The sequence below is a fragment of the Callospermophilus lateralis genome, chromosome 16 (genome assembly GCF_048772815.1).
Source record: "Callospermophilus lateralis isolate mCalLat2 chromosome 16, mCalLat2.hap1, whole genome shotgun sequence".
In the NCBI taxonomy this organism is placed as follows: domain Eukaryota; kingdom Metazoa; phylum Chordata; class Mammalia; order Rodentia; family Sciuridae; genus Callospermophilus; species Callospermophilus lateralis.
Genome location: NC_135320.1, coordinates 29,136,055 through 29,159,637, shown reverse-complemented (window position 1 = coordinate 29,159,637; position 23,583 = coordinate 29,136,055). Strand labels below are relative to the sequence as shown.

Below are 23,583 nucleotides of genomic sequence, written 5' to 3'. Positions count from 1 at the left end.
CTGTTGGGATCTGCCATTTTCCATCTAGTCAACTTGGGCAGTCAAAAAGCAAATTGCAGTTTGAAAACCATAGAGGGAACAGTGTCATCTTACTGACATGCATCATCCTAAACCTAATAAGACAGGTTCGCTGGCCTTACGTATACGGGGATTTTTCAGCCAGCCGTGCAAGTTCCTGCAGGACTGAAGCTATTCACAAGGAGGTTGGGGGTAGACTTGGAGTACCCCTGCAGAGGTCATGAAGGAACATTATGAAGCCTTTTAAATGTCAAGCAAAATTAGATCTCGGGAAAAATAGGGCCAGAAATCCTCCCAGGCATCCCGCAGTTATTTTGAACCTGTTTTTCTGTTTGTATTTGTGGTGATTCTGATAATGTCCCTGAAGTGTAACTTGGGCCCCCAAAGCTTCCTCAGAAGGAGCAGTCTATAGAATGCTCTCCTAAAACAAGGTCTGTTCGGCCAAAGATGGTCATCTTCCCTGAGAAACAAACTTGTGTGTTGTTGTGGTGGTGCTGTGATTTTGACGGTGACGAGGCCTTTCTTTGTTTCTGTGTGCGTCCTCTGTGGGCTGGTGGGCATGACACAGGCTATGAGAAGTACAATTCTATGCGAGCTGACCCCGCACTGTGCTTTCTGGAACGAGTTGGTATGCCCGATGCCAAGGCCATCGCCGCCGAGCAAAGAGGAACAGACATGCTAGCAGATGGCGGTGACGGGTAAGAAGGACATTTTAAAATTTTAATAAACTTTATGTCAGTTTCTTATCTACCAGCAGGGTTCAGTTCTTAATACTACACTACACACTATATTGTGTCTGATTTGAACGTCAGCAGTGTTCACCAGTACGTTCCATTTGTATATCATAATGACTGTTTCAACAAAATACATTTTCTAGATAATCGGAAACTTGTCTGTCTTTTCCAAGTAGCATCTCCACCCCAACCCTGCCATGCCTGCATGTTTTAAATACTGATAGATCTGCTTTTGTTGTCAAACACTGAATTAAAAGTAGCATTAGCCAGATTGTTACTCTTGCCCGCCCACCCCCCGACTTATCGGTGTGATTTAAACTTTTTTTTTTTAAACACAGTGGAGAATTTGATAGAGAAGATGAAGACCCAGAATATAAACCAACCAGAACACCATTCAAAGATGAAATAGATGTAAGAACTTGAGTATATTGGCTTTTACAGTGTCATTAAAATATTATAAGCCCATATAAGACTTGTTAAACTTTATAGATAATGACCTTTTCTTTAAAAGATAAAGCAAAATGAAACCCCAAATTAAAGTAACTGTTTCTTACTTTGCTTTCAAGGAATTTGCAAATTCTCCTCCAGAGGATAAGGAAGAACCCATGGAAATGCACACTGCAAGTAAGGCCCCAGAAAAACTCTTGACAGCCACTGTTCATGTTGCAGGACCTCAAGCCACACTACTATGGTGGTGTCTTAAAATGTCATTTCATCCAAGCTGACTCACCTCTTTGTGAATATTTTTTTAGTTTTTATTTATGGTTGAGTTTTCCTCACATTGACTTTCCTTATGATAGAATTTTGTTTTGTTTTGTTTTGATACGATTGATTTATATTCATACTGATCGGTGAAAAATTTTAAGCGTCTTTAAAAAAAATGTCACTTGGGAGTAGGACATTGGCTAAGTATTAATCTGAAATATTGCCAGTTTGTTTAGAATATTGACTTTGTACTTAATGTAAAATCATTAGACAACAATTATACAATTATTTGTTACGTTCATGTGATTATTTGTTATGTTCAAGGTGGTTATAGTAAGTCCCTTACAGGATGGACCCTTATCTTGTAGTTCATAATGTAAAGTATGTTTCTTTGTGTAAGACTGACAAACTTGTTTTTCAATTCCCTTAGAAGTTGAAAAAGAAGTAGTTTATAAGTTCTATGCTTTATTATTATTTATTTATATTTTTAAAACTAGGGCACTGAGAAGCCCTTTCCCACGCTGTTGTTTCAATGTTAATGAGTCATTTTGTTGTTGTTGTTGGAAAACCCTGTGTGTTGCAAGATTGCAGTAGCACATCTCAAAAACATCTTTCCCACTTCCCCAGGCAAGCACAGTGAGAGCAGCGCTGAGTTAGGCCAACTTTACTGGCCTAACACTTCAACCCTGACTACGCGTCTGCGCCGGCTCATTACTGCCTATCAGCGCAGCTATAAACGGCAACAAATGAGGCAAGAGGCCCTAATGAAGACTGACCGGCGCAGACGGCGGCCTCGGGAGGAAGTGAGAGCATTAGAGGCGGAAAGGGAAGCTATTATATCTGAGAAACGGCAAAAGTGAGTTTCTTTAAGGTCTCAGTGCATTCAAGTCAAGTCCCAGTGCACTCCCTACCCGCTGCCCTTTCAGCCCCACCAGACACAGTGGTCACATCAGAGATGTGCCCACCACAGAAAGGATCCCCAACCCCAAATAAGTGCCATGGGTAGGGTCTGGGGGAAGAGGGGAAGAAACAAACGGTATCTTTTTCCCCAGTGTGATGGTGTCTTCTTCCCCACAGGTGGACGAGGAGAGAAGAGGCGGATTTTTACCGCGTGGTATCCACCTTTGGGGTTATTTTTGACCCCGTGAAACAGCAGTTTGACTGGAACCAGTTCCGAGCCTTTGCCAGACTTGACAAAAAGTCTGACGAGAGTTTGGAGAAATACTTCAGCTGCTTTGTGGCCATGTGTAGGCGGGTGTGTCGAATGCCTGCCAAGCCAGATGATGGTAGGTACATTTAGTAGTGGCATTCGGTACTAGGTGACCAGTGTGGTGAGAAATAAGGAAGCGTATGGTTTACCATGTGCTCAGGGATTTCCAAGTAAACACAAGTGCTTCCGTGTTGCAGAGCCGCCTGACCTCGCCTCCCTGATTGAGCCCATCACGGAGGAGCGAGCCTCTAGAACTCTGTACCGCATTGAGCTGCTGCGGAAGATCCGTGAGCAGGTCCTGCATCACCCACAGCTAGGGGAGAGGCTGAAGCTCTGCCAACCCAGCCTGGATCTGCCCGAGTGGTGGGAGTGCGGAAAGCATGACCGGGACCTGTTGGTGGGCGCTGCTAAGCATGGGGTCAGTCGCACAGACTACCACATCCTCAACGACCCTGAGCTGTCCTTCTTGGATGCACATAAAAACTTTGCTCAAAACCGAGGGGCAGGTAACGTCTCTTCCTTGAACGCACTGGCAGTGGGCTTTGGCCAGACTCCTCCGGTCGTCCCGTCAGCTCATGGTCACGAGGACAAGGCAGCAGAGCAGGCTGAAGGCAAAGTGGAGGAGTCTGAGAACCTGGCGGCCAAAGAGAAGTCAGAGGGGAAGGAAGACGACGACGAAGCCGAGGGTGGGGGCAAGGACAGCGCACAGGGCTGTGAAGCCGAGGCCAGCTCCATCAAGAGCGAGCTGAAAGGGGCAGAGGGCAGCGTAGACCCTGGGTCCAAGTCTGTCTCGGAGAAAGGTTCGGAAGAAGATGAAGAAGAAAAGCTGGAGGATGACGACAAGTCGGAGGAGTCTTCCCAGCCTGAAGGTAACTCCTGATAGCCGAGCTCTGTGCCGACTCACAGCACCTTACCTGGGCTTGCTCAGTCTGTGGCCCCGCCCCACCAGCACTGCGTTTTTCCTTCTTTAGAGAGTAATTAGTGTCCATTTTCTTCTGCAAAGAGGTGATTTCAGCCATGATTCAATGTTTTCTGTCTTGCTGCTTTACGGCACACAAACATTAAAAAAGTTGTGTGCATTTACTAGCTGCTGGTTGAAAGAGAGAGGATAACTAACTTCATGGTTGAGTGTATAAAGTATCCTGTGTGATATTAATTTGGACAAATGTCAGGGAAGAGAGTCATTAAATGTTATTAATTATTTTATTTTATTTATTTATTTATTTGGTACCAGAGATTGAACCCAGGGGTGCTCAACCACTGAATCACATCCTCAGCCCCCTTTTTGAAATTTTTTATTCTGAGACATGGTCTTGCTAAGTCGCTTAGGACCTCACTAGGTTAAGTTGCTAAGGCTGGCTTTGAACTTGGGATCCTCAGGTTGCAGTTAGCTCTGGCTGGCACAAAGTAGAAATAAGGCACCACCTTGGGCCATAGCTGGAACCCTCAGCATCAGTTCAAAGCTTGGCCTTATTCTTGTGCAGAAGAGCAGAGGCTCTTGGGTCATGCCCAAGAGCTTCCAGTCTGCTCTGAGATTTAGTAGTACAAGGCCACACCAATAGCGATGAAACCTCTATAAGCCTCTGCTTCCTCACCTATGAGATGGAAACAGCACCCTCGACATCAGAAGGTCATGCACGTTTTAGGCGACAGAGAGTTCTACAAGGCCCAGGGCCATTCTAGATGTATAGTATCTACTCAATAAAATGGGCCTGATTGGTATTCCCATTTTTAACTGTGTCATTTCTAAACTTCAGTTTCAGTGATATTCTGGTTGTGAGTAATGCACATGAACTCATTTCTCAGCAGGAGCTGTCTCCAGAGGGAAGAATTTTGATGAAGAAAGCAATGCTTCTATGAGCACTGCTAGGGATGAAACCCGAGATGGATTCTACATGGAGGATGGAGATCCTTCAGTAGCTCAGCTCCTTCATGAAAGAACATTTGCCTTCTCATTTTGGCCTAAGGTTGGCAAGTTTTCTTTTTGCTATTTTGTTGACTGAAAAAGAGCAAGGTAGAGGAAATCTTTCTAGCTTGATTTCCCCCCACCCCACCCCACCCCCCGCTCCAAATTTTAAGGTAAGCATTGACACAATGTGTGAAGACTGGATTTTTCTTACGTTTTTAGAGAATGATGTGAAAAAGCCCAAAGGAAAAAAAAATCTACAGAACACTTTATAAGAAAAGGGACCCAGAAGAAAAATAATAAGAAACAAAACTATTCATATCTTTGGTTCCTTGGGCCATTTTAGGTCAGTTACCCAAGTTGTTCAGTAGAATCTTGTTGTCCAGTGGATTCTTGTTTCAATGAATTCATCTTGAGAGTGTATGTGGCCCATTTGCTCCAATACATCATGAGATCATTCCAAATGTTATCTGTAACAAGACACAAATGGAAATTACATTTTCGGCTAAACAGCATAATTTTATAATAAGTCCCTGTGTCATTTGGGTCTGTTTCTTAGAGTGGGGAAATCATTATCCTAATCACCATAACAGCACTGTCTGGTTTAAAACAAGCAACCCCCAAACAGGCTTTAGTTGGCTCATCCCCAGGCAGGTCTTCACAGTGTTAATGTTGCCTCACAGGTGAAATTTTTGACAGTAGTATCAAGATTCTTTTTTTTTTTTTTTTGTATTTTGAACCCCTCTCTATATCCTTTCAGTACCCACCTTATGCTAATCTCCCTTATTGAGTATTGTAGGGAATTTTTCAGATCAAAGATTTATAGTAACAGGCACTTTTAATCTATGGAAACTTGGTCTAAGAGCTGTAATTAGAAAATTTTAATGTGCACGCTTCAATGAAATTTGAAGCGATAATAGGTGGGGAATGCAAATTGACATTCATTAGGTGTTCCTAGGTTGGTGCCCATTTCATAATGCTGAACTTTATTAATAGTGACGCTAATGATGTCCCCCTTCCTGGGACACACTGCGATCTAGCCTGTGGATCTGCTGGGCCACTGCGTGGAGATGCTGAGTGCAGTGTCCCATTGTCATCCACCACGGTCCCCCAGCCGGTCTAGGGGGAGTTTGAGAGTTCACTGGGAAACTACTAGGCTGTTTTGAAGGTGGCAGTTATTTGATGTTTTCTGCAGTTTAGTGTTCATGGTTGGAAAACAGTCAGCTTTCTTTATTGGAGCCACCTAGGACTCCTCATCAGAACAAAGCCATTTTGGTGGATTCTGTGTATTTACTTTCTTGTTTGGTTTTCTTACTTTGTTCTCTCCCCCCCACATAAACGCACACAATTGACTTTTAAACATTTTATGCTCTTTAACATCTTGATGGATATATTTATCTAGTAATTTTAACCAGGTCTTTGTTACAATTTCATGTGACTTTTCTTCTCCCTCCAGGATAGAGTAATGATAAACCGATTAGACAACATCTGTGAAGCAGTGTTGAAAGGCAAATGGCCAGTAAATAGGCGCCAGATGTTTGATTTCCAGGGCCTCATCCCTGGCTACACACCCACCACTGTGGACAGTCCCTTGCAGAAGAGGAGCTTTGCCGAGCTCTCCATGGTCGGGCAGGCCAGCATTAGTGGGAGTGAGGATATCACCACTTCTCCTCAGTTATCAAAGGTAAGTTAGAGAGGTTTGTGTTTTTAGTTTAAAGGAAAACTCTCTAAAATTTTTTTTTCTTTTATTTCTTTTTTTGTTCTTTTGTACTGTGGATCAAATCCGGGGCTGTTCTACCACTGAGCAATATCCCAGCCCTCTTTTGTTTATTATCTGGGGACAGGGCCTTGCTGAGTTGCGCTGGCTGGGCTTAAACCTCCTGCCTCAGCCTCCTGAGTTGTTGGAATTCCAGGTGTGCACCATTAGGGCCTCGCTTCCAAATCTTAATGTGGTTTGGGAGTTTGTGTTTTGTTTTTATTTTTGTGTGGTGCCAGGGATTGAACCCAGTGCCTCACACATGCTAGGCTAGCGCTCTACCACTAAGCCACAACCCCACCCCACCCCCCACCCCCCACCCCCGTCCTACTTGTTTTTGACACGGGGTCTCACTATGTGGCCCAGGGTGACCCCAAGCCCCTGGGCTTAAGTGATCCTCCTGCCTGAGCCTCCTGAGCAGCTGGGTCGCAGGTGTGTGCCACCCTGCTGACTGGTTCAGTTTAGAAATAAGGTGGTTGCTTATTTCCTCCTTTCTGGTCCCTAGTCATGAATGTTTCATTTCCTAAGCTTCTTATTTCTACTGCCAATCTCTATAGCAGATACGGTTTGGCTCATTGCAGCTCTTTTCTGTTGGACATTTTCAATAGGAAGATGCCCTCAACCTCTCAGTCCCTCGCCAGCGGCGGCGGCGAAGAAGGAAAATTGAAATCGAGGCTGAAAGAGCTGCCAAGAGGCGAAATCTCATGGAGATGGTTGCCCAGCTGCGGGAGTCTCAGGTGGTCTCGGAAAATGGACAAGAAAAAGTTGTAGATTTATCAAAGGCCTCAAGAGAGGCAACAAGTTCTACCTCAAATTTTTCATCTCTTACTTCTAAGTTTATCTTGCCTAACGTCTCGACACCCATGTCCGATGCCTTTAAGACTCAAATGGAACTGCTCCAAGCAGGCCTTTCGCGCACACCCACAAGGCATCTGCTTAATGGCTCCCTAGTGGATGGAGAGCCTCCCATGAAGAGGAGGCGGGGGAGGAGGAAAAACGTGGAGGGCCTTGATCTGCTTTTCATGAGCCACAAACGGACGTCCTTGAGTGCAGTAAGTTGGGGAGTTTGGCTTCCACTGTGTGTGCCCACCTTGATGGCCAATGGCCCTGCTGACAACGCTGGCTGTGTGCTTCTCAGTGACGTAGTAGGACAGCTGGCTTCTTCTACCAGAGAAACAGAATTAGAATGAAGAGTCATGGTTCTGAGCTGGAAGATTGTGTTGATCATTGACACAGATCACTCAGCCTAAACCAAGTGTAGTTTGAGTATTTATTCTTCCCAAGGTTCTGATGTATCGATCGTTCTTGGAAGGATAGCCCAGAACAAAAACAAGTTTTTCTGAGCCCAGGATTGTTATCTCTGAATTCTTGAGGTGGAAAAAGCTTGTCTTTTAAAAAATATTGATGTTTAGGGCCTGGCATCTATTTGATTAGTATAAATGTTTAGTTTCAGGCTTAAGATTTATGTTCATGTGTAAAGCCAGTGCTTGCAAATGCACCCACCTCCATGACTGGATGTTTTAAAAATCTTTTGCTAGTTTACATTTGAATGAAATGCATGGGCTGATGGATTTTTGACTGTTACAGTTTTTCAAATTGCAGGAAATGAATGCATTATGATCAAAGTAATTCTCTTCCTTTATTTGCTTCAACCATGCCACCCAAAAATGTGGCATCTGATTCACCAATACACAGGTCTTACCCCAAAGAACTCCTATTACTTGTGCTGTCTTCCTGAAGGGTTAATTAGCATTCAGTGTCCTTAGTCTATTGATTGAAACTCCAGTCAGTGAAGCAACATTGGACCCAGGCCTCTATGACCCCCTTTCCATGGGAAATGGGATAGTTTGGGAAACACAAAAATTTAAGAGTAAAAGAAGATGGCTGTTCAACATGTTTCTCCTTATTACACCCCTATTATTATTTGCCTATTTTATATTTCCTGGATCTAGAGAAAGTTCAAGAAAATTGGTAAATAATAATAACTTTTTCTTTCTTTTTTTTTTTTTTTTTTTTTTTGGTACTAAGAATCGAACCCAAGGGGCCCTTAACCACTGAGCCACATCCCTAGCCCTTTTTATTTTTTATTTTGAGACAGGATCTCACTAAGTTGCTGAGGCTGAATCAAACCTGTCATCCTCCTGCCTCAGCTTCCTGAGTCCCTGGGATTATAGGCATGTGCCACCACACCTGGTATACTTTTTATTTTTTTAATAAGAAGTTAGGAAAAGGCCTGGTTGAGAAATGATGAAAGAGCATTCACTGCAATGTTTGCCCCTTGGTGTGACCTGAAACAGAAGTACACAGGAGGTTAAGGGTTCACTCTCAAAATCATTTACTACTTGTAATAATGGATATAGTTGTTGATTATTCAGTTACTTTTAGAATCTTGGGCAAATACACTTTGCAATGGGTCAGCTATGACTTAATGTGTGTTCCACATTAAGAATACATTTCTAGGGTGTGGAAGTCAGGCAAAGTTGTCTCACTAATGGTCAGCCTTCCTGCGTGAGACTACCTAGCACTTTGTTACTTTATTGACGGAAAAGATTTCTTCTCCATACACATGAGCACAATGGGGAGTTCCTACAGTTTGACACCTCTTATCATTTCCTCTCAAGTTTTGTATTTGTACCGTAAGGCCTACTTATCTGGGGACCAAGTGTAAGGAATTAATAGTGCAGTGCAGGTGCTGTTTTCCTGTTGTGAAGACCTACCTGGAAATAAACTCGGGGCTGACTTTATTCACTTCACTTACCTTAGGCCAACTCCAAGGATTTGTTGATATTTTTCTTTTTCTGAAGTCACGTTTAGCAACCTGGCTCAAGCCTGAGAAAACCCCTAATAGCTTTTAGGGGAGTGTACTTTGAAGGCTTTTTTTTTTTTTTAATTGTCAAATTTTGGAATTGGTGGGGGAGTTCCCCATTTGATGTCATAGGATTGATGTGAATGCAAATAAAATACAAGAAAAAATGCTGATTGATCTATAAACAATGAGTGGGAAGAAATGTAAAAGTCAGCACTGTGGAGCAGAATGAACCCTAAAATCTTACATTAGTCAACACTCTAACTGGAGACTATTTCCTGCTGCCATGATATGTCAGGGTCTCTCCAGAAAAATTGTAGAAGCAGGGCTTGTTTTTTATGACAGGCATTGAGATTCAAAGAGTAAGGTCTTGCTGTTCCTAACCCCATTCTAACAATTGGGGTTAGGATGACAGATAAGTACAGGTGGAGCATCCCTAATTCACAAATCCAGAATGCTCAAAAATCTGACACTTTCAAGTAACATGACACTACAAGTAGAAAATTCCACATCTGACCTCACATGAAAGGTCACAGTCAAAATGTAGATCCCCTAAGAATATCGCACAAAACTACCTTTACTCTCTGTGTATAAAGGTTATATAAAACATAAATGAATTGCATGTTTAGACTTGACGGCTATCCCAGATATATCTCATTAGGTATAAGCAAATATTCCAAAATCTAAAAAATATCCCAAATCTGAAACACTTCCTGGTTCCAAGCATTTCAAAGAGAGGCTCAACTTGTAATGATATATAATAGTTGTATATGTGTGTCATGACCAAGGTGTGCCCCAGGTACATTTTGAGTCCAAAAGAAGACTGGGAGTGGAAGGAGGAGGATATGGGCGGAGTGCATGGGTGGGAGGTGGAGGGAGATCCAGGAGGAAATTTTTCCAGAGATGGTCATATTTTCATTAAGTTTTGAAGATCACGTAGGAGCCAGAGGTATGGAGCAAGAGAGAGCCTCAGTGTCTGATGAACTGGAAGTTACTGGCTGGGAAACTTGGTGAGGAGGCAGACTTCAGCGGAGAGAAGCTTGGAGATAAGGCAGGTGCAGATTGTGGAGGGCCTGGGTTGCCATGCTGAGGAACTTGGACTACCCTGAAAGCAAGGGATCCAGTTGTCACAGTGGTTTAAGTAAGGGAGCATTAAATATCGAACCAAAGTGGTATTTTGGGAAACTCATTCCAGTGTAGCAGTGGGGAGATTGAATTGAAGTGGGCTGGGACTAGACTCAGACCGTTTAGGAAAGTTGGAAGACCATGGTGGGAAAAGATAAAGCTGTGGGAGTAGAGAAATGGGGGTCTGGAGGTTGAGAGAACAGAGTTTAAGGACCAGTAACTGGATGCTGGCTTCTGTTAGGGTTGTTCTTTCCAGTATTGCCACATAACCTACCACAAAATGTCACTCCACCAACAAAACTATACCTTGAACAGATGCTTCTCAGCCCACCTTTTGTGCCTGTTGAGCTCAGATCCTGTTGCCCACATTGTGTTCTAGTGGCTTGCCTAGCATTTCAAAGCATGGAGCCATGATGGACTTCGAATTTTCTACCCAATTACTAATTCTACATTGTGAAGAATGGTATAAAGCATCGTGTTCTAATTTAATAGTCATTCCAAAACTGGCATTGTTTCAAGGAACTTATATTCCCCCTCTTTGAAAGATCCATTAGGCTAAGAGTGTTTTCTTGGGATAGGACATTGTCAGGATCTCTGTCTTCATCTGAGAATTCAGATCATTGTCAACTTTCTGCAGGAGGATGCTGAGGTGACCAAAGCTTTTGAAGAAGATATAGAAACTCCACCAATAAGAAACATTCCTTCTCCCGGACAGCTGGACCCAGACACGCGGATCCCTGTTATCAATCTAGAAGATGGGACAAGGCTGGTGGGGGAAGATGCTCCTAAAAATAAGGATTTAGTGGAATGGCTGAAGCTGCACCCTACTTACACTGTTGACATGCCAAGTTACGTACCAGTAAGTATTATGGAGTTTAGAATTGGCAGGAACCCTGTTGGGCCAGGCCTCCTCATTCCCATCCAACATGGAAATCCCTGATGACAGGTCCCTCTGCCTTTTGCTTGAATGCATCCTCTTTGAACCTTCCCCAGTTTCTTGTCATTGTGTCTCTTAAATTAGAAAAACTAGCTACAGGTTCTGTCCTGCTGAAGTACGTTCTTAGAGTTCCTTATAGATGTTCATTATTCATTTTTACACTTCTCCCACATAAGAGACATGATTTCTTCAGCTGGTCTTCCCATAGCGTGCTTCCCAGGTGGACTCATTGTTGGGATAACAGTCTCAAATGCACTTTAGGGGGTTTCAGACAAGGTTTAACCATCCTAGAAAGCTGCAAGGTCATTACTTTCAGAGATTTGACCAGTTAATTTGACTCGATTTTTTTTTTTTTTTTTTTTTTTTTTTGGAGCACTGAGCTGCTTCCCCAACTTGTTTTATTTATCAAGACCAGGTTTCACTAAGTTGCCTAGGACCTCATTAAGTTTCTAAGGCTGGCCTTAAGATCCTTCTGTCTCAGCCTCCCGAGTTGCTAGGATTACAGATACATGCCACTAGGCCCTGATGGCCATAGATTTTATTGACTAATATCAAGCGATAGGTGGTTAATATCTCCGGATAATTGGTTACAAACCCTTTGCTAGCTGGCAACACAAATCTTTTATTTCCTATACTTATGTGATTGGTGTTTTAAAAAATATAAAGTGTTCTGGGCCTTGGTTTCGGATTGTTGTTGTTGTTAGTTTAGGCCCACTCAGTTCTTGCTGTTAAAGACCTCCTCGCTGCCCCACCCTTACCACATCATCAATACACAAGATTCGGGAACAAAAATCTCACTTTGTCTCTGTGTTCAAGTTGCTGACTAGAAATCAGTGAAGGGACTATAGAAAGCTGTTGTTGTTGTTGTTGTTTAAATACCATAAATTAGTTAAACTTTTGAACAAACCCTTTAAAGGAGTTATTGATTGAGCAGATTCTTATATGTTTGCTTAGTTCTTGATAGTCCAGGGCCTGGGGTTCCTTTTAAAGAACAGTATAGCCTCTGAATGCTTCAAATGGTTCTTGAAACCTCCATAAGAGTTGAAAATGACCTGACGCTTCTCTTTGGCATTTGTATAGGAAAGAGTTGGTGCTAAAAACAGTTTTACTGAATGCATTTTTTCTTTTGCAGAAGAACACAGATGTGCTGTTTTCCTCGTTTCAGAAACCGAAACAGAAACGACATCGATGTCGAAATCCTAATAAATTGGATATAAACACTTTGACAGGAGAAGAAAGGGTGCCTGTTGTCAATAAGCGAAATGGGAAGAAGGTAAAGGTTGGAAAAGGGACTTGATCGCCATGATTTTTTTTAAACCCCGAAAGAAGTGTCTTTTCCTGCCATTGTTTGTAAGGAGGAAGAATTCCATTTCTCCTAGAGTATGTGTATGCGTGTGTATACAGGTGGGGCAGGAAGAAGAAATGAGGGGAGTTGGGAGGGAAGACTCTGGGGTTTTTAATCCTTCCTAAAATGCCTTTCCCAGATGGGTGGAGCTATGGCACCTCCAATGAAGGATCTACCCAGGTGGCTAGAAGAAAATCCTGAATTTGCAGTTGCTCCAGACTGGACCGATATAGTTAAGCAGTCTGTAAGTACAAACTCTGCATCTCTTTTTAGAAAGGTATCCATATACAACTGTGTTCCTTTATCTTCCATTGGCCATTGATTATTTAGCTGTAACTTATTCTTATCTTAAAAGAACGGACATAGTACATGATTTTACTATTTCATTAACACATCATCGTTCCTTACGTCAATACATCATTAATCTGAAGTGAATTGACTGTGGTTTAAAAGGCTTGTGTAGAAACACATTCACAGTCTTGGAGGTGGACTTGCTCCTGGTAAGCCTATTGAACAGCTCCTCTATACAGTGGAGTTCTTGCTGGTTGAGTTCATTAAGAGTATTAATTGGGCTGGGGATGTGGCTCAAGCGGTAGCGCACTCGCCTGGCATGCGTGCGGCCCGGGTTCGATCCTCAGCACCACATACAGACAAAGATGTTGTGTCCGCCAAATACTAAAAAATAAATATTAAAATTCTCTCTCCCTCTCTCTCCTCTCTCTCACTCTTTCTTTAAAAAAAAAAGTATTAATTATGATTTCCAATTTTAAAATTACTGATTAATGACATGAATTGTTTTATATATGTTTGGATTATACAATATAATTGACTATTTCCTGTTGGTGTGTACTTCCATCAGTTGTGACATGCATCACTGTCCTATGAACTGCCACTATGGTCAGGATAGATTCCCTCCCGCCTGTCTCCTTGTGCTATCCTCTCCCCGACCCAAGCTCCTAACCTTTACTGACCTATCTTCATACCTTAGAGTTCTATCTTGTTGAGAAGGTAAAATGAAAATATAAAGTCTGCAACCTTCTGAGATGATTTCTTCTGCTTATTATATTATTCATCCAAGGGGTTGTGTGTCTTAAAAGTTGGTTCTGTTCCATTATTGAATATTACATTGCTTGGATATACCTCCACATGTTAGTCCAGCATCCACAGAAGGACCTCTGAGTGGACTTCAGATTTTTGAAATTTAAAATGGAACTGCTACAAACATTTGTATACAGGTTTTGTTGTAAACATGACTTTTCATTTCTCTAGGATGGACACTAACATATAATCTGAGTTAATTCAATTTTCCATCTTTTTCAATTACTTTTTTCCTATTACTTAATTTTTGAAATATCCAAAAGAAAAGATTATCATGTGTATAAAAATCCTATAAGGTATTTAACTTTCATTATTTGATAAATTTTCTCCCATAGTCATTTTTTTAATTGAAAGCTATTTAATTTGCACATGAAAATTATCCACGTTGAAGAGGTACAGCGTGGTGGTATGGTGTGTATATGCGCCACATACTGTCACCAGTCATCGGCTGCTTTTTGATGACTTAGTTCTTGCATGATGGAAGTAGCTGATGTGACATTTACCTTGGACAATTTTTCTGCAATTCAGCAAGCTGGCATGATGATAATGAACACACACTTTTTCTTTCCTAAGTTTTACCATTGAGCTTTTAGAATGGGAATGATGGCTGACGTATTTCCCTTTAGAACATCACTTCCAGTTATCACAGGTGCCCACAGTGAAATCAAGTTTTCTTCTTCTGCAACCTCTGAAGCCATTGTTTGCCTTTGCTGTTGTTCCTTTAGGGTTTTGTTCCCGAGTCCATGTTTGACCGCCTTCTCACTGGACCTGTGGTGAGGGGAGAAGGAGCAAGCAGAAGAGGAAGAAGGCCCAAGAGCGAAATTGCCCGAGCAGCTGCAGCCGCTGCTGCTGTCGCCTCCACGTCAGGGATCAATCCCTTGTTGGTGAACAGCCTGTTTGCTGGGATGGACCTGACGAGCCTGCAGAACCTCCAGAATCTCCAGTCCCTCCAGCTGGCGGGTCTCATGGGCTTCCCTCCAGGACTGGCGACAGCTGCCACCGCCGGAGGCGATGCTAAGAACCCTGCTGCCGTGCTGCCCCTGATGCTGCCAGGAATGGCAGGCCTGCCCAACGTGTTCGGACTGGGCGGGCTGCTGAACAGCCCTCTCTCAGCTGCTACTGGAAACACCACTACTGCTTCTAGTCAAGGAGAACCGGAAGACGGCACTTCAAAAGGAGAAGAGAAAGGAAAGGAGAACGAAGACGAGAACAAAGACTCTGAGAAAAGCACAGATGCTGTTTCAGCTACTGACTCTGCGAATGGATCTGTTGGTGCTGCTACTGCCCCGGCCGGATTGCCCTCCAACCCGCTCGCCTTCAACCCTTTCCTCCTGTCCACCATGGCCCCAGGCCTCTTCTACCCATCCATGTTTCTACCTCCAGGACTGGGGGGATTGACGCTGCCTGGGTTCCCCGCATTGGCCGGACTCCAGAATGCCGTGGGTTCCAGTGAAGAAAAGGCTGCTGACAAGGCCGAGGGAGGCCCCTTTAAGGATGCAGAGAACCTGGAAGGCAGCGATGCGGAGGAGAGCCTGGACAAGACTGCGGAGTCCTCCGTCCTCGAAGACGAGACAGCACAGGGTGAAGAGCTCGACTCGCTCGATGGGGGGGACGAGATAGAAAACAATGAAAATGATGAATAACCAGTACCAGTTCCAGTTAAAGTGTTTAAAACTTTTGACAAGTGGTAGTCCTACTGTTTACACTCACAGTTAATGTTCATACCTAGTTTTATAAGCTGTTCTGTAACATAGTGTAGCAAAAGAAAAAAAAAGAAAAAAAAAAAAGTCCAAGTCATGTTATACAGGTGTGTCAAAAGGTATCTTGGTCATTAAGTATTGTGCAGTGCATTATTTATTATCCCTAGGAGAGATGAAATTTGAGAGGTGATCATGTCTTTTTAAGGAAACTTACATAATGCTCTGCTTTTTTTTTTCTTTTGGTACCATTGGTATTATAATAAAGAGCAATTTGTAACTGAGTGGCACTAATGGAAGGAAGTGCTGCTCAAAGGAAGTATGAAGTTATATATTTAATTTTTTAATTTTAACTTTTAATTTTTTTTTTTTTTTTTTTTTTGCTGTGAAGGTCAAGATGAAATTTACCATACATATCATACTTGCTCATTCGTTTCCCTTTTGGACTGTACGGGGGTTCCCACGTTGCGCATACACACACATCCACACACTCTGACAATCTCCACGCTAGTGTGAACGCCTCTGTCCCGAGGCGCAGCAATAATAAGGCAGCTGTTGAATGTGAAGGGTCCCTTTGGAAAATTAACCTACTGGGAGGGTTCTTGCCAGACAGAACTACAGTTCCATTGTCTCGTGGTCTTGTAATGCACTGGTATAAACAAAATAAATAGAAAAATAAATAAAGAGTGAGAGAAGTGAGAATCAGGTACCTTTTTTAAATTAAAGGACTTTGTTACTTTAGCCACAAAGCTAAAACAGCATTACCTCAGCTCTAAACTAGCCTTGAAGTTTACAGACATGACTTTGTAAATGTATTGTTTTTCTTTGTTGTGATGTCCTTTTATTTTTCCTTTGAAAACTGCTATCATGTAAGATAAAATGTAAATTGCTGCCAACTGTAGTAATGATGCTTTTAATAAAAGTGACCCATGATATGCAGAGATGTAATTATAGAATGTAGTATGTAGGGAAACTGGTGTTCACTCTATTTTTTGTATTCGCAATAGATGCAAATACAGCATTCTGGCTTTTGTACAGTTTCTTGATATATCCTCTTATACCAGATTAGCTATTAGTAATACCCTAAAGTGATTGTCTTTGAGACTAGATGGGAAGGAAAACCTTGAATTACCTTCACACAGTTCTATGCCGGATATCTCAACAGAAAAAGCACACAAAATCCTCCTCCTACTCTTCCCCCAAAGGGCATCTGAGACGGAGAATACTTAAAAATGTGTGCAGCGTGTGATAATGTGGTACACCGAAGAACAAAAGGGCAAAGGAAAAAAGGAGGCTTTAATAGGCACAATATCTAGGTCATTTATCCTTGGATAATGGTTAGAAAAACACAATGCCATAGTGTCAGCAAGGGACACAAAGGCGCTCTGGTGTCCTGCAGACCAGAGCCTGATGCCAGAAACCAGTGTGTGGAAAAACCCATGTGGCATTAAAACAGAACCACTTCAGCACACGTATGCACGCACACAGAGTCTAAAGAGCCCTTGGTTTGCAGGCCCCTTTATGACCTTTGATATTTGAAGTAAAATATAAATTGAGACCTACCATTTTCACCTTTATGTCACCTGAACAAACAAAGCAATATTTCCATCCAGCCAAAAAGAAGAGGAAATGTAGGTGAAATTGATTTGTTCGTGTTGCCCCCTGCCCGCCCTTTGTTCCCTCCCCTTCCTCCTCTGCCCTGGTATACACACAGGCTATCCCCCACCCAACGTGTGATAAGACAGCATGTGTAAATTCCTTTTAGACAAGGGATTCAGTTCATTTGCATCTAGTACGATTATCTCTTGAACTTTAATGGGCAGTGCGCATTGGGAGGAAGTGCCTTAGCATATCTTCTGACCTGAAATTCACTGGACATGGAATGTAAGACCAGCTCTGCACCAAGTACAGGGAATTGAAGTATTTAAATAACTGAAAGAGTAGGGAGAATTTGTTGAATGCATTATGAAGTCTTCCCACGATTCTATATGTATTGGAAATTTTCTGGTGAGCTTCCATAAATAGAGAAGGCAATATGACTATCCCCATAACATCAATTGTTAAGAGCAATGATGATGAACCTCAAAGGAAGGTGTCAGTTGTTTGCAGCCAGCAGAAACCCTGAGTTGCTAAGTCAAAGCCCACTCTGTTCATGGTTCACCTGTTGACATGATTTTAAACTCATTCAGATTTGCACATCGATGAAGTGCATTTTTCCATTCCAGTGGAATTCTTGATAACTAGATTTTTAGTCTAAGAACTATTTTTAATTCAGTCTGATAGTAACCAGTGTACACTTAGTGTGAGCGAAGTAGCCAGGTGCTGAGAACTGTCCCAGGCATCGCTGCCTGTCTCTGAAGGAGATACTGCTCTTCACGAGGAAGCTGAGCAAGGCATGGGGAGTGCAGCCAACTGGCCAATGTGCAAGTGCAGGAGCAAGGTGTGGACCAGGTAGTCTTGACTTCAGAGCCTATGCACACCCTCCTAAGGCACAGCGCTTCTTAGGTCTTGAAAGAAAATCATTTTCTAGTGATGATCTGAAGTGCTTGATATTCCTGTATTTTTATGTCTCCCTGCTCCTTGAATAATAGATGAATGTTGTGAACTCTGGCAAAGTAAACTTGAGTCCCAGTTAGCTCATTTATATTTGTATTTGTTTTGCCCTACAAATATTTATATCATATAAAGAAATCAAGTCTTTTTTTAAAAAAAAAAAAAAAAAGAGCTTAACCCAAATGAATCACAGAACTTGTCAATTGAAAACCTGGTATTTAAACCCAGATTGGCTTAACTCCAAAGCCCAAGCTCTTAGCTACTGTGCTAGCATGTTCAACATTCACTGGCAAACGTGTATTGGGTGCCTTGTGCTAGATGCTATGCTGGAAATTAAAGAAATGAAAACAGACCAATCCCTGCTGTCATGTAACATATTCCAGTAGGAAGAGGTGGCTGATGGATTATTATACTATTAAATAAGGCAATAGGTGGTAAGGAAGCATGACGCTGTGGAGAGAGCTCGGCTCACAGCTGAGAAGCAGTAGACAGATGAAGATCTGATTGGAAAATGTTCCAGGCAAAGGGAAGAGTATTTGGAATTGGCAACAAACTTGGAATAAGCATTGGGAAGCAGGAGCCCTATCACACAGGTCCTGGAAGGCCTAGGTGGGAGGGTTGGTGTCCTTCTATGCACTAAATTAAGTTCTTGGTTTTATGGAGGGAAGTGATACGATCATGTGTGTGTTTAAAAGTTCAGTGCAGCAGCAATTGCAAAAATAAGGACTTGTAAAAGGGAGTCAGGAATTCCAACTGGGAGACTCCTGTAGCAGCCTTTGATCTAGGTAGTTGGTGGTGACAAAATTGGAAAACAGTGGATGGATTCCAGATATATTTTTAAAGAGGTAGAGCCTCCTATTTAACTCTTTGGTGAATACATTCAATTAATTCAGGACTAGTACTACTGAAAAGCACCTGAAAAACCAACAGATAAAGAATGTCCACTGTGCGTTTTTAAAAAATAATGCTGAGACTCGTGTTATGAGAATAGAATAAGAATACTGAAAACAAATTTTTTCCTTCATGTCCTGTTAATTTTTGATTCAATGAAAAACATTTGTTAATTGTCTTGAGGAAGAGATTTTAGAAGTGACTTCTGAAATCTCTTTAGAAGTGACTTCTGACAGGTAGAGTGGGTGAGAATGTCTGAGCCTGCCCAAGTGATGTGTGTGCAGTGAACATCTCTGTCTCCATCCATAAATTTAAATTAGGACACAAAACAACATAAACGACTTCTTACTAACAAGCACTTAAAACTTGGGATCGCTCTTACTCAGTCAACATGGCTCTCTAATGAGCAGTTTTATGTATTTTCTCAGCACAGGTAAGATTTACCACAGTTTTATAGGATGTCTTACAGTAAAGTAGACTCCATTTGGCAAAAAAAAAGATAAATTACCTGCTGAAATTTCATCTAATGTAAGACTCCTTCAGTGACAAGCATTTCATCACTGAGTTTTTTTGGTGGAGGAGTCATCCAACTTGGGGAATTTCCTGGTCAGGATGAGAATGGTCCTTTTCGAGGTATTTTGGAATCTGTAAGTCGATATCCAGTACCACATACAATCAGCCTCCAATGGATCTCTGCGGGTCTATAGGTCTTATTTTGTACCTTCCAATGTACAGTTGAATTTTAATTTAGATCTCCGTAATCAAATGTTTACCAATTAATTTAAAGGAAATGGAAGAACAGGGAGTGACTAAATTTCAAATATCGAAATTTTTTATCACTTGAGCAAAGATGGCAGAGTTTGTATCCACATGTTCACAGATGTGTCTTTTAGATGTGGCAGTGCCTTTTCATAGTAGCATCCTTCCTATGAGCCTTCCTTCCTTACAGTCTTCCCTGGGTTCTAAGAGAAATCTGTCATGGTGAACTTTTGTGTTGTAGCTCAAGGAAAGCACAATAGATTTCCAGTGTATAACAAACAGAACCACCAGGTCAAAATATTGTTTAGGAGTCAATCTAGGTGGCTTCCTCCTTTGTCCTTTCCCAACCAGTCTCTACATTTTGATCTGAAAGCTCAAAACTACCGAGGAGAGGAACTTGATTCTTTTCTGTGACAGGAGCCAGGTCCTGTGGTGACTTCATATGCTTTGCAACCCCAAACTGGCTCATCATTGTCAGCCTCGGTTGAAGAAGCTTCCACTTGGGTGTAGGCTGGGTGACTAAAAATTAAGCAGGCTGAACAGGTAATAGTTTTCCGGAGTGTACATAGCATTGGAGAATGGAAGCCCCCTCCTGTTAACATGTTTCCCTAGGCTTCCTTGGGAGCCGGGAAGCTCCCATTGTAGAATTCAGCATTTTTGTCAATAGGCACTTGTGAGTTAATCTATGCCACACCCCATTGAGTTAGACCCATGTCCTTGCCACCACCCCTTTACCTGGGGAGTCAGATCATTTGCCCAAGGCCAAGTGCTAAGACAAGTGTGGTGGCCAAAATGAGAATTTAGACTTCTCCAGTGGGAGCCGTGGCTAGCTGTGGACCATCTGTCTCAAGTAGAAAGTTGCCATTAACGATCCAACCTACAGTCTTAAAAGTACAAAAACCTAAAACGAATCTGGCTACAAAGTCTTAATAACCACTGAGGGTATGATCTGAAGAATACATGAGAAGTTTCCAGAATTTTATGGTACAAAAGTGACTAGTAAAGGATGACTAAAAGACATTCAAGTTTAAAATACATGTATATTCAACTACAGAAACATTAAAATGATATAAACGTGTGTGTACATATGTATATACACACACCGCAAACAGATGACTTAAACAGTTACAAGCATGCTATCTATCCACACTGACATGGCCTATGCAACTGACAGTCTAAATGTTTTTGCATGTTATTGCATATTCTCTAGGATTTCTGGATAGAAATATGGCTTCTTTGTCCCTGGCTACCTTGGAACTGAAGGGCCCTAATAGGCAGCCCCAGCTTGTAGAAGTGGAGATGACAAAGTGTGGAACCTGTGGTTCCTGTGAGGACAGAAAATAGCTAGCCCCAGTGGAACTGGTGTTGCTTCGATCAAGTCCCCACCCACAGGGCTTTTCTGGGCTATTGTAGCTCTCATGACAGATTTGCATATCTGTAGCTGCAGAGCTAGTGTTCCCTCACTAGGCTCTGGGGGCCCTGCAAGGCAACTCCATGGTCCTTTCCATCTTATTGTGAGAGTCTCTGGAAAATGAGAGGCAGCCATTGTGTCTGACTGCAGAGCCATTGTTCTTCCCCAGATGAAGCTGCCCTGTTTCTCGGCTCCAGGTCTGCTCCTTCAGCCATAGCTAGCTTCTGAGGAGCAGCTGGACTGACTCAGAATAGCCCACAGGGTTATGTAAAACCATTTTAAAATCTCCCTTTCCCCCTCACTCTTAAAACTGTAAAGTTACAAATAACGCCTGTCCCATTTTGTGCAGAACTTCTGTGTTCTGAGGATAAAATAGTAACATGGCCATGACAACCCAAGGTAAGGTTCTGAGCTTGGCCCTTCAGCCCCCAGCCCCACTTAGAGAAAAGAATCCAAGGGCCATCAGAATACATGGCAGTGAGGGATAAATACAATTAAAGCGGAAGAGGTTGCTTTACATTTCAACCAAAAAGCTGTCTTATTGATGTGTGTGCTCGTATTGATTGTTTATTTCCAATAAAACCTCATTGTTGCAGATTGTTACTACAAAATCTGAATATTGTTTATAATATCATGGAGGGGGGCAGCGTTTTGTTTTTATGTTGGTTTTTTAATGTGATTTTCATCAGGCCCAAAAGAGCAAAGCCACAGTAGCCTTCCAGAGGTGGGAGGGGTCTAGGAGATACTGGTGTTTTGGACTACATGCAAGAAGAAATGCATCTTTGAGAATCAGTACTTTCTCCTCGCATTTAGAGCTTCAATGACTAAATGACCAAACACTCATCTCCAGTTGAAATGATTCCAACAAGCTTATCAGAAAGCTTCTCCAAAGCAATTTACAATCTTGCTTTGTAGTATGATATAGCCTTAAAAACTAAAGACAAACAGTAGACTTGATTACAATGACATGCTATTGGACTCGTCCCTGCAGATTTAAAATGCGTGTGGATGTGGCATAGTTATCTTCATGGATGAGACAGCACTCGATGTCTCTCTCTGCCCTCAGGGAGACACTGAAATCCACCAGAACTTGAAGGTTTAGGCAGACTTACTGTTTCAGTAGCTGTTACAGGTACAAATTATCCTAGCCAGTTGATTGTCAGTTATGGCTAAATGTGTTGAATAATTAAGTAAGAAGATACCGAAACCAGAGATCCAGGGAGAGGACCTGTGACTTGATCAGTTGTCCTCAGCTCCCTGTAATTGTAGCTTCCTCACCTAACCTCATCCAGAAGGGACAGCTTAAATTAATCTTGTTTTGCTCTAAAGACAGGCCATCTAGGCTTCTAAATTACTTCAAAAAATTAAAAACAGTTGAAGCACTTCAGTTAAACGACCCACATATTAACCTCTCCTGCTCATATCTCACTTCTCTTAAAGGTGCCACCAATAGTGACCTAAAAATGGTGGCAGCTGGGCTGGGGATGTGGCTCAGTGATAAAGTGCCTACCTGACATACATGAAGTCCTAGGTTCAATCTGCAGCACCTCAGCACCACAAAAAAGAGAAGCGAATGGGAGTGTGGATGGGGGTGGTGGTGGATGGGGTGGGGATGGTGGCAGCCATGGCCAGAGAATGGCATCCCTGCCACCAGTGTCCTCATGCTGATTTCCTTCTGGACCTGGACACTCAATGGATGGGTTAATGCAGCTTTATGCAGCTTGCTTTCTTTCTTTGGGCCTTCCTACATTAAGCCTCTTAAGGACAAAGGTCATGGAGTCTTTTTGCATATTAATAAAGGATACTTTTTTCAAAGCTTGTTATGCTAGACAAAGAGAAAAGCAATAGGCATCATTCTTGTCCTTAAGCAGCAATCAACTGCCAAATATTTAATGTGAAACTGGAGGGTGAATTGGGAAGGAGAGGATGTGGTCAAGCTCCTTGGTCCCAAGGACTTTCCCATGTTGCTGAGGTAGTTAATACAAATCACACACATCAAATGTTCTAGAGTACACACATTTTCTCAACTGATACTTGTCACTTTGAAATAGGCAAGTTAGTTGGGACTTTAAAGATATTAAGATTCAGTGACATGCAGTGAGCCATTGGCTTAGCTGGATCTTGCAGGCTGGTTTGTGGACACTAAACCACATAATGTGGTTTTTCTTCCATGTTGCAACACCAACCAGATAGCTCCTACCACACACCGAGAAGAGATTTGGGTCCATTTCTGAGCCTTAATTTTCTCATTTGTACACTGGACTTAATAATAATTGTCAGGCCTTCTTTGTAGTGTTGTATGAGGATTAGAAATAGGGAATATGTAAAGTCCTTGGCAAGTGGCACTGAATTGGCCCTCAATAAAGCATAACTTGGCAATGAACCCAAGGGTGCTTAACCACTAAGCCACATCCCCACCCTTTCTTATATTTTATTTAGAGACAGGGCCTCACTGAGTTGCTTGGGGCCTTCCTAAGTTGCTGAGGCTGACTTTGAACTCATGATCCTCCTGCTTCAGCCTCCCAAACCACTGGGATGACAGGCATGCACCACCATGCCTGGCCATCATCATTCTTTGAGGAGTTCTAAAGAAGTTGCATAGAAGAATGCTGTGTAAAAAACACTGAATCAG

General features: G+C 42.3%; 1 protein-coding gene across 7 annotated transcripts in view; it reads left to right on the top strand.

Annotated features, from left to right (window-relative positions):
* The window catches only part of Chd7 (chromodomain helicase DNA binding protein 7), a 183,537-nt gene extending 167,175 nt beyond the window's left edge, over window positions 1-16,362 (top strand). For 4 of the 7 annotated variants that reach the window (XM_076836465.1, XM_076836463.1, XM_076836470.1 and 1 more), the window contains 13 exons: window positions 587-716; window positions 1,091-1,163; window positions 1,319-1,376; window positions 2,085-2,313; window positions 2,535-2,743; window positions 2,865-3,536; window positions 4,474-4,634; window positions 6,030-6,257; window positions 6,938-7,381; window positions 10,898-11,119; window positions 12,330-12,470; window positions 12,682-12,786; window positions 14,366-16,362. In XM_076836465.1, the coding sequence (XP_076692580.1) occupies window positions 587-716; window positions 1,091-1,163; window positions 1,319-1,376; window positions 2,085-2,313; window positions 2,535-2,743; window positions 2,865-3,536; window positions 4,474-4,634; window positions 6,030-6,257; window positions 6,938-7,381; window positions 10,898-11,119; window positions 12,330-12,470; window positions 12,682-12,786; window positions 14,366-15,283 (3,590 nt within the window). In that variant the 3' untranslated portion in view covers window positions 15,284-16,362. Of the gene's footprint in view, window positions 1-586; window positions 717-1,090; window positions 1,164-1,318; window positions 1,377-2,084; window positions 2,314-2,534; window positions 2,744-2,864; window positions 3,537-4,473; window positions 4,635-6,029; window positions 6,258-6,937; window positions 7,382-10,058; window positions 10,228-10,897; window positions 11,120-12,329; window positions 12,471-12,681; window positions 12,787-14,365 lie in introns of those variants that run through there. The other 3 variants (XM_076836464.1, XM_076836466.1, XM_076836467.1) reach the window with 3 other exon arrangements.
* Window positions 16,363-23,583: the final 7,221 nt, after the last annotated feature.